The sequence below is a fragment of the Falco naumanni genome, chromosome 4, assembly GCF_017639655.2.
Source record: "Falco naumanni isolate bFalNau1 chromosome 4, bFalNau1.pat, whole genome shotgun sequence".
Classification (NCBI taxonomy): Eukaryota; Metazoa; Chordata; class Aves; order Falconiformes; family Falconidae; genus Falco; species Falco naumanni.
Genome location: NC_054057.1, coordinates 75,454,555 through 75,466,644, shown reverse-complemented (window position 1 = coordinate 75,466,644; position 12,090 = coordinate 75,454,555). Strand labels below are relative to the sequence as shown.

At 53.3% G+C, this 12,090-nt stretch overlaps 2 protein-coding genes across 2 annotated transcripts; one reads left to right on the top strand and one right to left on the bottom strand.

The window, feature by feature from the left end:
• Positions 1-178: 178 nt before the first annotated feature.
• Positions 179-4,203, bottom strand: NME3 (NME/NM23 nucleoside diphosphate kinase 3). The gene is made up of 5 exons (XM_040590405.1): positions 4,080-4,203; positions 3,798-3,928; positions 3,246-3,347; positions 2,815-2,927; positions 179-1,875 (listed from the first exon to the last, which is right to left on the bottom strand). Exons 1-5 carry the CDS (start codon positions 4,123-4,125, stop codon positions 1,758-1,760), a joined length of 510 nt encoding a protein of 169 aa, XP_040446339.1. The 5' UTR covers positions 4,126-4,203; the 3' UTR covers positions 179-1,757.
• A 2,619-nt stretch (positions 4,204-6,822) lies between these two features.
• On the top strand, positions 6,823-11,530 carry EME2 (essential meiotic structure-specific endonuclease subunit 2). The gene is given in 9 exon segments (XM_040590471.1): positions 6,823-6,895; positions 7,077-7,201; positions 8,007-8,128; positions 8,876-8,974; positions 9,868-9,973; positions 10,741-10,856; positions 11,288-11,332; positions 11,334-11,405; positions 11,407-11,530. Coding segments are annotated over 9 exon segments (882 nt in total).
• Positions 11,531-12,090: the final 560 nt, after the last annotated feature.

Sequence of the window (12,090 nt, the reverse complement as noted above, 5' to 3'; positions counted from 1 at the left end):
CCTCCAGCCCAGGGAGCAGCAGGCCCATCCCCCACAGGTGTGGGGCAGCGAGTAGCAGCCCAGCTGCTCTGCCAACAAAGTGTTTGCTTGTATCTGCCCCTCAGTGCACCAAAAGCCACCCAGGCGTCAGCCAGCACCCTGCTTCCCAGTCCCTGGAGAAAATAACCAGCAGCAGAGGTAACGGGAGCACAGAGTTTATTATAAAACAAAAAAAAAAAGCAAATTGATGAGTATGGGAACAAACAGAACCTGTCGCATACTTAGAGCTGTAAACAGGCGCCTGGAGAAGGCGCTGAAGGCAAGAGGAGCCCTGGCTGGCAGCAGGCAGCTGAGGAAAGCCCCACTCACCAGAGACCCTCCATCTTCTCAGTGCTCGTTCCTGCGTCACTGCTGGCAGTTCCCAGCTCGGCCTCACCACCCCCAGGGCCAGCCTGGAGCGGGGACTGGAGGCAAATTTACACACTGTCCTCAGAGAGCAGCACTCACTCCCCAGCAGCTGCAAAGCTGGGACACCAGATAGGGACACAGGCAAAACATCTTGCCCTACATGCAGGAAAGCCCTGGGGGACCTTGTTCCTTGGGTTTAACCATGTCTCTGTCCCTGCCCTTATGCTCTGGCAAGGCAGTGCAGGCAGCTCAGATGCAACATAGCTCAGAGGACTTCAGTGTTCCAGGGAGAGCTCACAGCAGGTTCAAGGTGTTGTCCAACCAACTACAAACTGGGTTTCCAGAAGCCCTCCCAGCAGGGAAGCTCTACAGTCAGAGAAGGAAGATCTCAGGATCTCCCAGAGCTCAGTGCCAGGACTGCACAGCCTGCACTGCACATGAGGGGACAAAATAGTCCCACTAGTCTTTCCTGAGCCCCAAATCTACAAATCATTCCTCACTTCATTCCCCCCATCCTATTCCTGTGGTTTGCACAGCACTGCTGCTCCACTAGCGTGTGTCAGTTGCCATAGAGGGAAAGCACAAGACTGGGTCCAGCCAGGGCCATGCAGCCAGCTGTGGAGGCCCAACAGAGAACTAAGAAGACCTGGAGAAGCTGCTTCCCCGCTCACAGCACCTGCAGCCCAGGAACCAGAGCCAAATAAACTGTACATTTTTAACAGCATTTGGTGAATCTTCCTCCCATGGACTTGCCAATCTTGCCTGAAGCTGGGTGAACGTGTGCCAGCCCTGGCCCACAGAGCTCCCACCAAGGGACAGCGAGCAATTTGTCCAGTCCTTCATTCCTTCTCTTGGAACAAGCTGTGACCCCAGGGGGGAACTTACCCCTTATCCCATAGCAGCTAATTCTTTAAAAGCCTTTGCTGAAAAGCCTTATAGAAATGCAGGCAATTTATATCAAACACATCATCTTGTAGTGACCGGGACATCTCTCCCAGTGGCAAGGAGCACATGCTCTCCTGCACCAGGCAGATCTGAGGACACATAGGACAGGCAGAGAGCCCAGTTTTCACTTCAATAAACCACCTTGAGCTACTTGAGATTTAAGATGCTTCAGCAAACAGAGCAACAATACCAACTACTTACTATAGCAGAAAAAAAACCCCAACAACTTATCTTGCAGGGAGCTGAACAGCAGAGTGAGATACACAGACCAGTTCGCAGGACCCCTCCACCCACACACAGAACAGAAACCCCCACAGCACGCAACACTGCAGCAGGATTCACAGCCAACTCAAGTGGCTGCAATGAAATGGATGGAAATGCCCCATGCCCAGTCAGGAAGATGTCCTTCCCTCGGGCTGCCCCTCTCACTCATAGATCCAGTGCTTGGCCACATCCTCCCAGCAGGTCAGCTCCTCCGGGTGGAACCAGAGGGAGATCTCCTGCCGGGCACTCTCAACTGAGTCGCTACCATGGATCACATTCCTATGGGGAAGAAAGGGATCAGTCAGCACTAAGCAGAGAAAGGTGGGAGAAGGAAGCTGCAGCTTGGAAAATTTCACCTTGACAATTTAATTAACCCAACTGAGCCAATCACATCCTACAGTACTCTTTCCCACCACACAGCCCTTCTTCCAGCTCAGGGGCTGTTGGCAGTTATGTTGAACATGGCTTAGGTCATGGATGTGCAGGAGCTGCCAGTTCCTAGCAATCCTTCCTTCTATGACGAGGAACCATTTGTTTGCTGCAGGAGGAGCTGCAAGTGGCTGTTGATCTGGGGCTTGATCTGGTTTTATGTCAGTAATTCAAGGTTTGCCTCCAAATTTCCCCCCTTCATTCTGTCAAAGTAGGTCTGTTGAAGCAGGTTTGATATGGGACACCACAGAATAGAAACCTAAGCCAGGAGGGTTTGATAAAAGCAGTGTATACCACAAACCAGGCTGCAGCCACCCAAGGTCACCACCTGAGGATCTTTAAGAGCCCAAGCACATGTAGAGCTCTCACTCGGCTTTCATCACAGACTGAGATGCCCACAGAGCTGGAACAGCTCTCCGGATGCCCTGCTCCCCCAGGAAAGGGCCAAGAGGGCCTGTCCTCCTGTCCGCTTTGCAGCCTAACAGTCCTGACTCCCCAGAGGAAAAGACAACTAAACCCTACCTGCTTTCAACAGAGATGGCCTCAGGAGGCAGGAAAGACTCAAACCCAGGCTCTACCTTCTGGCAAAGCCAACCCAGGAGGCAGAGGTCAGTTCATCCTCCCAGGGCTGCTCTGCAAGCTGTCACAGGGAGATAGCTCTGCTCTGAACACGAGGAAAACAGCTCTGCTCTGTGGATGCAGACTCACACAGCTTGGGCAGGCCTTGTGCGGGAATGCCTGGACAGGATGCCCCAAAATACTGAAGAAACAAAAAGCCAAAGCGCTCACTTGCCAACTTCAACACAGAAGTCTCCTCGGATGGTGCCAGGCATGGATTCAGCTGGGTTAGTCTCTCCAATCATTGTGCGAACTGTCTTGACCACATCCAGGCCCTGCCAGACCTATGTGACAGCAAAACAAGAATCAGCTTCCACAGCTCCCCCAGCAGGTCAGATTGCCTGTCCTCTAATTTCCTTATCTGGGTGAGAGACAGGAAAGGGTCTCTCTGTAAACAGTCTTCAAAAGTTGATTTTGGAAAATAATCAGCATTGTCTGTAGATTTACTTCACCTCAGAGAACACCGAAGCAGTTTAGTACAGCTTCAAGGGGCCCTCTGAAGAGAGAGGCCACCTTTTTTCCATCATACCACAAGCCAACACTGCTTAAACGTTGCACTTACTTTCTGTTCCTTGCTTCCAGAGAACCTGGCCAGCACTCACCATAGCCACCACGGGCCCAGAGCTCATGTACTTCACCAGCCGGCTGTAGAAGGGCCGGTCACGAAGGCTGATGTAGTGCTCCTTCAGCAGCTCCTCCGAGGCCTGAGCACAGACAACACAAAGCTTAGTTTGCTCTGAGCAGGTAGGGATTTGGGCAAGGCTTACACCAGGGGGATGCAGGAAAAGCTGGATAGCACATGTTACAATTAAGCTCCTGCACAGATGCTTCCAAGAGCGGAATGGCTTTACTTTGCCAAAGACTGACACACGGAGGGGAGAAGTTTTGGGTCAGAGGAGCAGCACCTGCCAGCTTACAAGAGCTATGTCCGAGAGCGCTGCAGCAGGGGCGCAGCAGAGGGCAGCCCCGCTCCCCGCAGCTGGGATCACCCCTCCAGAAGCAGTTTAGGCACCTGGGTGCCAACACCCCAGTGACCTGCGAGGCCTTGGGCCCCGAAGGACACCAGCAGGCTGTGCGAGCTGGAAGGCAGGCTGACCCCCGGGGCTGCACGCGCCTGGCTCCAGCCTCGGCTCCAGCCCGGGCCCTGGGCTCACCTGCAGCAGCTTCAGCCCCACCAGCTGCAGGCCCTTCCTCTCGAACCGCCGGATGATCTCCCCGACCAGGTGCCGCTGCACGCCGTCCGGTTTGATGGCCACGAACGTGCGTTCGCTGGCCCGGCCGCAGGCTGCGAGGAGAGGGCAGAGGCGTGAGGGGCGGCGGGGGGACCCTCGGCACCGAGGGAACCGGCGGGGGACCCGGAACGGGGGCCCGGCCCTCGGCACCGGGGGAGCGGGGGCCCGGCCGCAGGGGCCCTGGGGGCCCAGCCCGGCCCGTACCGCTCTGGAAGAGGCCGGCGAAAAGACCCAGCACCAGGCAGATCATGGCGGCGCCGCTCTTAAAGGGGCCGCGCCCCCGCCCCGCGCTCTTTGTGTCGCTCCGACACCCGCCCGCAGCGGAACAATAGTGCTGGGGGCGAGGAGCGGCGGGGTCGGTACAGCAGCGCACTGCTTCCGCTCCTACGGTAGCGTAAGCCCCGCCGACCGCTGTGAGGGCCCGGGGGCCACCTGGGGCTCCCCCCTGTGAGCTCTGGAGGCTGCGCTGCCCCGGGGCCGGGGGGTCCGCGCAGACCCTGGGCAGTGGTGGGGCTCCGCTGACCGCGTTCTCCCGGCCGCGGCTGCCGGGCCCGCAGGGTGGGTGCGGTTTGGTTGCGGCGGGCGGCTGCTGTGGCCCCCGCCTCCTTCGGCAGCATCACGGAGGCCCAAGCCCTGCAGCTGCGGGGCTGACAGGCCCAGGCTGGCCCCTCTGGAAAAGGTGTGCTTGGCTTCCCCACGCCGTGCTGCAGAAAGGCAGCACTTTGGCCCCGGAGGGCTCTGGGAGCCCGTCCTTACAATGTGCGTTTCAGACACCGTGCTGGGGCATGAGCACCTGGCTGTTAATTTGCTTGTGTCCGCAAGGGTCACAGAGACATGACATGAGAGGTCAGAACACCTGCGGTCCAGAGCTCCATCGCCTGCCTGGCTGGGCAACGTTACCTGCTGTCTGGGACTCGCCCCCTGGTTCAGCTCGGAAATAAACCTCTGGAAATACCGGTGCCTGAAATAATGTTCTCCAGGTGCCTCGCAGAGGGCTGGGTCTGCTTCCAGAGATGATCCGTCTGATCAGGGAGGACCCCTGTCTGTTCAGGGCATCAGGACCCCATAGGTGACAGCACAGAGCTTCGCTGGTGGAGAATGAGGTGGCTTTTTCTGCAGCACTGGCTGCCAGTGTGTCCCTAGTGTCCTGGCTCTTTGAGAGCGCTCACAAGTGCTGCTGCTGATCCCCTGATGCATCTAACTGCCCAGAACACGTTTCTAATCCCCTGTCCCAGAGAGAGCGGGGCTGCCAGCCCATTCCTCGCCCTGCAGCTTGCCTGGGCAGCCAAGGGTTGCTGCACGGGTTTCCCTTTCTGGGGCACAATGGCAGATATGACAAGTGTGATGCTGTGTCCCATTCCCCAGACTGCTTGAACCCAAGCTGCAGCTCATCCCTGTGCACCTCTAATTAGATCCATAAGCATTATATCTTGAATTGTTCTGTTCATTATTATCTGTCATGCATGACTTTTTGCTAATTACATTATCCTCACACTATGCATTCACTCCACTGCTAAGATTCATTTAACTAAACATGTTTTTTAAGGATACGTGGTTTGTATCAAACGTTCTGTTTGGAGGCTTGTCAGTCTGCTCACTGTCACATGACAGTCCTCCATGCAGGTCCTGGGCAGGTTCTGTTGGTTCTCTGCATGGCAGGGATCCAGCTGCTTTATCCAACACAGTTTTGAGTAAATTATTACCACACTTGCACCAATAAAATAATTAGAGGTCACATTCTGGGGGTTCATAGCATGGCTTTGCCTGAGGAAGATTGTCCCTGTTTGCTCCAACACAGTCCTGTTGTGCTCATTGTTTTGCCAGTAGAAAAGTCTCTGTAGGATAAATATTGTCATCTGTTTTGTTGTACTATTTGCTGTGAAGTCGTGGGTACAACCAGTACTCGGGAGGTGATGGAGGTTTCAGAAGCATACTTTTGTGGCCTTTCTCCGGGTGAGGGATCCCGTTTGAGCAGGGTCAGCCTGGTAAGGCAGGCTGGTTGGTGTAACACACAGCCCACCAGAGAAAATGCTGTGTGATTTTTCACTGTAAAAACTCCACCATGGGGATTGTATCAGCACCCGCCGAGTTCCCAGACTTCCTCTCTGTCCCTGGGTTTCGCATTTCCCTCTGCCCTGGTGCTAATCAGTTTAGCTCTTGCTCATCTCTTCTGCCCGCTTTCCTGCCTAGGTCTCAACCCTGCTTGTGCCTTCCCAACCCTCCTCTGCACCCCTCACCTCACTACACCAGCCAGATGCTTTTCTCCTCTTCCCGGGTGCCAGCAGAGGGAGCGCAGGCAGCGCGGAGGAGCGCTCTGCCTTCCCCCTGCCTGCAGCACCCAGCCCTGCACCCGCAGCTCTGTCCTGCCCCGGGGAGCAGCTCCCTCGTAAAACAAGGTGGTGGTGTTTTTAAGGTGGACAAGCAGCATGTTCTCAACCCGCCCTTTGCATTCTTAGAAATAGCTGAGCTATTTTATTGAAACATCTCCAAAAAATTCAGTGTAGAGCAGGTGTCTGTCAAAGACAGCAATCCAAACACGTGGTTTGATGAGGTCGCAGACAGCTGTAAGGAAGGTGCCTAACAGATGATGTCAACTTACATTAGCTACGATTGACAGTACCTGCAGAGCTGGTAATGAGGAGTGTGTTCTCCATGGGCTCCCCCAGTGACATCCCTGTGCATGGTCCAGCCTCACTGCTGGAGTAGCGACATTCACAGGAGTGGTGGGAACGGGGCTGAAGTGAGCATTGAGGGAGGTGTGTTGGGGCTGTGCAGGAGTGGTGAAACCTGGCTTCCCATCGACAAATTGTTCAGGTTGACTAACTTCAGTCTTCTCTCACAGAAAGAGATATATTTAAAAAATAATTCAGTTTATACAAATTTAATAAAATTTGTTCTTGGGGAAACAGGTTGGCTGGCTTTTTAAGTTTTCCTTTTGTAACCTAGAATGCACAAGCTGATTTTTACAGTCATTGTGGCAAATGTGTGGCTACTTGGCTGGAGTGAAGGAGGACAATATTGTAGGTGCCTGCAGAGACAGTCAATGACAAAGTCAGTAACTCAGCAGGCATATGAGTTGCAGGCAGCCAGACTTCCCATACTTGCACAATTCCTTGTTTTGCACTTCTGTTTTTGTTGTTTGTTAATGCTGATAAAATACCTATTTTTCTCACATCAGGGTTGTTCTTTCCTTCTCCACAGGTCTCCTCAAAGATCCTGGCTCAGACACTTGGGTGAAGGTTTTAAGTTCCTTGGACTGTAAATACTCTTCTGAGCCTCTGGCAATTCCCTGCAGCATAACCTGGAGGAAAAGCATGCTAAACACTGTCCACTCCAGTAAGTCCTTCTTATCTTCTCTGTAATGTACATGTAAACTGGCAACTGATGTGCTGTGGGAAGAAAGCTTTGACTCGCCACTCTAGGCTGGGCATTGGAGCCTCAGAAACTGATTACTGGTGACAAATTAGCTTGGGGAATGGAGCTGGGTCTGATTGTCACACAGATTGTTCCAAAGCCAATGTCTTAAACATCCACATCTCATTGTTTTAGGCAGGTGTGCATCTAGGCTGAGCATGGGGAACCTGCAGTAAGCAAGAATGAGACCACTACAAGTTGTTCACACAGATTTCGCTTGGGTACTTGGTTTGGTTTCAAAAGGTTCTGTGTCAAACAGTGTCTGCGTGGCAGTGGGGGCTGGGGTGTTCTGTTCTCATGCACACCCCCACTACAGGAATTTCAGGCGGAGGCAGAAATCTATTTTTGCTGTTGCTGGATAAAACATTGCAGATACTGTGGTCATATAATAGACTACAGATAATGTAGGTGCAGATAACGTGATCATCTAACAGTGTGCACAGTGCAGACAAAGGCATTTTGTGTCCTTTCATCTTAGTTAGCAACTTCTGCGGTTGTCGATGCCTTCCTCGCCAGGCTGGTTTTGCACCTTCAGTGATTTGCTTGTTTGGGGAGGATTTTTACCTTTCAATTCAGCCGTGGTCTTTCACCAGTGTAGTGTTGACATAGCCTCATGAGTGTTAGTGCCTCTTATAGCGTGGCTCTGCACAGGTGGAGACTTGCTGTCTGGCTTCCACACTGGACCCCTGCTTGTGCTGAAAATTATTTAATTTTTAGGATGGCCTCGTGGCAAAGACTGAAGAGGAGAAAGAGGTGTTGGTGTTGATAGAGCCAGAAGATTTTCTTAAGTGCCTCCTTTCCCTAATGCAGATGATACAGATCTTGGAGCCAGACCGACAGTCACTTTGCCAAGCAAACATGGAAGGGGAAGAAGGATTCATTCAAAACTGCTGCTGCTCCACCCTGAAACAGAGCTGTGTTACAGGGAACAGTGGTTTGAAAGGAGAGAACTTGTGGGAGCAGCCGTATCTGAGTACAGCAGCAGGTCTTCTAGGGATATATGCAGGCACCTGCCTTTAACCCCGGGACAGGGTGCTGCCTTCCTCAGAGGGGAGCTGCACAGACCAAATTTGCCTTTCCTTGCATTTAGCTTTTCCATTCTCATGGACTCCATAAAAGATTTGCTTGAAAGAAACATTCAGAGTACACAGTGCTTGGAAACACTTGCATTTTGAAGCAGAGAGATTTGCGCTAGTTCTCATTTGTGTGCAGTCCTACAACGTTTTATTTATACCTGTCTAGGCAGCGTGTGCTTCTGCCCTGAGAAGTTCCAAGTGCATCCAGCCCTGTTCAAGACTAGAGAATGACAGGCTAGAATAGGCAGCGTCTGTGAGGAGATCAGTGCTAATGCTCTGGGGAAAAAGGTGAGCCAGAAAAAGTGGCGGGATGTTGGCAGATGTGGCATGTGGTGTGTACCCAAAGGCAACGCACTCGGCTGCAGTCTGAGGCTGCCTCCTCCCCATTCCCACTGACGAGATGCTCTTGGAAGGTCCTGCTGGAGATGGGGATGGGGTATTTCAGAGAGGAAGGCTGCTACAGATAGGTGTGATTTGTCTTGCTTCAAAGTTTTGTTAATGCCCCATCAGATCAGCAAGTCAGCCTGATCTAAACCAAGTGTTGCCTTTGGCCAGTCTGGAGGGCTCCTCCACCAAAACCTGGGGCGTTGTCAGGCTGGATGCCTCCAGGTGATATGTGCTGGGTGAGCAGTGGTGCCAGGGAAGCTCACAGCAGGTGACGATCAGTGTGTCTGCAGCGGGGACACATTCAGGGCTGCACTGCTGACACTTGGTGCTAGTGTGGTGGCTGTGAATCGCAACGTCCATGCTTATGGGGGCTGGGACTTGAGTTTCGCAGTCTTGAGGATGTACTTTGCACGTGTGTTTATAGCAGCCTCTGAGGATCTCGTAGCCAGAAGGGGTTCACAGGTAAGGCTTCCCTCTACCCCAGGCGGAGGGCCGCAGTGATATGAAGGAGCTGAGGGAACTGCTCTCACTGAATTGCCCTGCTGCTCAGTGCCCGGGGGGATGTTCAGTGCCTGGAGCCCTTTTCTTGTCCCCTGAATGTCTCATTCCTGTGCTGCTCCCAGTGCCTGGGTCCTTCCTGTCCATGTAGGTGCACAGCAGAGGAATCTCCTCTGTGGTGATGGTGTGATCGCTTGCAGAGTTCCTGCATAGATGCAGCTACAGTAGCTCGGTCTGTCCTGTCCTGTCTGAACTACTTCCCAGGGAGAACTCTTGTCTCACCACCTCCTGGGCTCTTTCTCACTTAACCCTGTGAGGATAAATTTTACCAATAGTGTTATATATAAAAAAATCAGCTGTGGCCTGTTGAGTTCTGCCACCAGAGGAACTGAGTGGCTCTCACCCTGGTTTTGGGTCTCCTCTCCCTCACAGGGGAGCTGCCGCCACCTGGGGAGCAGGTGGCCTGGAACAAACTCGACACCTTTGTCTCCAGCTTCAAGTCAGACAGGGAGGTGGCAGATGTGGGTGGGTTAGGTCTGGCCTTTTCCTCTTTATCAGGCAGCAGCCCTGAGGTGTGAATACATAGAGCTTGTGCATGAGCAGTGTCTTACTTATAGGTGTAGTCAGGAGCAGGGCAGACAGCAGGCACTGAGCCATGGGAAGCAGAGTCCCAGCTCCCAGCCTGGCCCAGAGCTGTCTGTGACTCAGGAGGAGATACTGGAGGTAAAATTTCATACAGTCCTCGAAGTTTTATGTTACTTGGGGTTGAGCTGTATGGAAAAGGCTCCCACTGGTGAGCTCTTGTGTGTAAGGAATGCTTTGTCAGGGGAGGTGGCGGCTGGCTTGGATCAGGTTGCATCTGCTTGCATCCTCCTTTACCCTGGCTGGCAATGGGATTGGAGGGATTGCAGACATCAAGGCATGGTTTGGAGCCTCTTGTTCCTAAGACCCTGGTTCAGAGCTGATCCAGCCTCCCCTCTTCAACCGCACGAACAACTGCCCACTTAGCCTTACAAGGAGCTGTTGGTTCCCACTCAGGTCTGTGCCTTGCAGAGACTGTGTCCCACAGCAGAGCAGCAATGTTCCTTGTGATGCCACAGCAGTCATAAACTAGGTCAAATACCATCTAAACCCTTCCTTGATACCCTAAATGCCTGCCCTGCCCGAGTATGCCCCCAAGGGGGTTATGACTCGCTGGTTTACTGGGAACTTAAGAAGGATGAGCAGGCTTTACTGCAGCACTGTGTAAACAAAGCTAATGCAAGCAGCCCAGCCTCTCTCCCATTCCAGCCCCAGCCCAGCTTCATCCTGCTGAGGGACATGTTCTACCCATGTGCTTTCCTTACTGCTCTTGCTTGGTGGCCAGGGCTGATGCCAGCGCTGAGGGTGAGGGCCTCGGGCTGGCCTGGCTCACGGCTGGCCCACCCAAGCCTGTCTTTGTCCTGTTGGTCAGCGTGTTGTGTCTTTCACCTCCACTGCTTCTCCCCCAGGCGCTGGTGGTGCTGCAGCTGTGGGGCAACACCAAAGTGCTGTTCCTAGACACGTGGCAGGAATTTGGCCAGCGTGTTTCTGTGCTGACGAAGGCAATAGCAAAACACCCATACAAGTGAGTTGTGTCACTGGACTTGGTCACATCCCAAGCCCAGAGCTTTGGGAAACCTCAGTGGAAGTTACAGGAACAAGTGTCTGTGGCTGCCAGCCTGTCCTTGATGCCATCAGTGTAAGGGCCCAGACTAGACGTGTCTCGAGATCTTTTCAGTCTCTGTGCTGATAAAAATCCTTTGTTCTTGCAGTGAACACAGTGGTGATTCAGCACTAGGAAAGGAGAGATAACCTTTTCACCCTGGTGTTCTGGAGCTTTCCAGGGAAAGAAAGAAAATTGCAGAGGAAAAATATTAGCCCTGGGCAGAAAGAGGTTTTAGAAGGAAGCCCACTGCTTAATGCTGGGGGAAGGCTGCAGCATCTGGGGTCTGCAGGCCTGTGCTCAGTGCATGCACCAGCCTAAGGTCTTGCAGTCAGCCATCTGTCCTTCTGCAGGAGGCAGCTGGAGTTGCAAGAGTTGCCTTTCTGCACTGCTGGGGCCTGGGCCAGGGGTGTGAGTGGAGGACAGCACAGGACACTGGCAGGTGTGGAAAAGACAAATCCAGCAGTTTAACAGTCGGCCCTGCAACAGCAACAGCTATAGCAGAAGCACATCCCTCCCCAAGTCTCCTGTTACAAGTCAGCCTTCACACCCCTCAGCGTACTGTTAAAAGCTTGGAGGCTGAAGGCAGGGAGTAGTGCCACATGCTTCCTTACTTAAAGGTCCTTGTTGATGGAGCAAACAAGTCCTGAGTGTGAAATCAGTTGTCAAGAAAGGCAAGGCTTGCCTCCAGATGGGTCTTTGACTTGAACTATAGCTTTGTTCCAGCAGTAGCTACTTACCCCTCCTGTCAGCCCCTCCTTGCCTCTCCCTACCTTGGTCTCACCCAAGAGGACCTCGGGCTGGATCAGCTCTAGGATGGGCCCCCAGAGCCAGCCTGTCCTGGCAGTGTGACACAAGCTGGACAGGAAGAACTGCTCAAGCACCTGCCCGAGCCCTCCTCTTGCCCTGCCCTTCCCAGCCAGTGCTCGTGTCATCTGCAAGGAGCAGCTAAAGTGCTTTTGCCTCTTCTTCCCTGTGTAAAATCTGAGGGCATTATAAAATCCTGCAGCCTCCTTCCACACACAGTCACTGCCACGGGTCTGGCTCCGCTGAAGATCCATCCCAGCCAGACTGCTGTTTCAACCCACCCCCAGGCAGAGGCCAGGTAACCTCCACTGCCTTTACCTCCTCTAGATCAGACAAACCAGCATTGCAT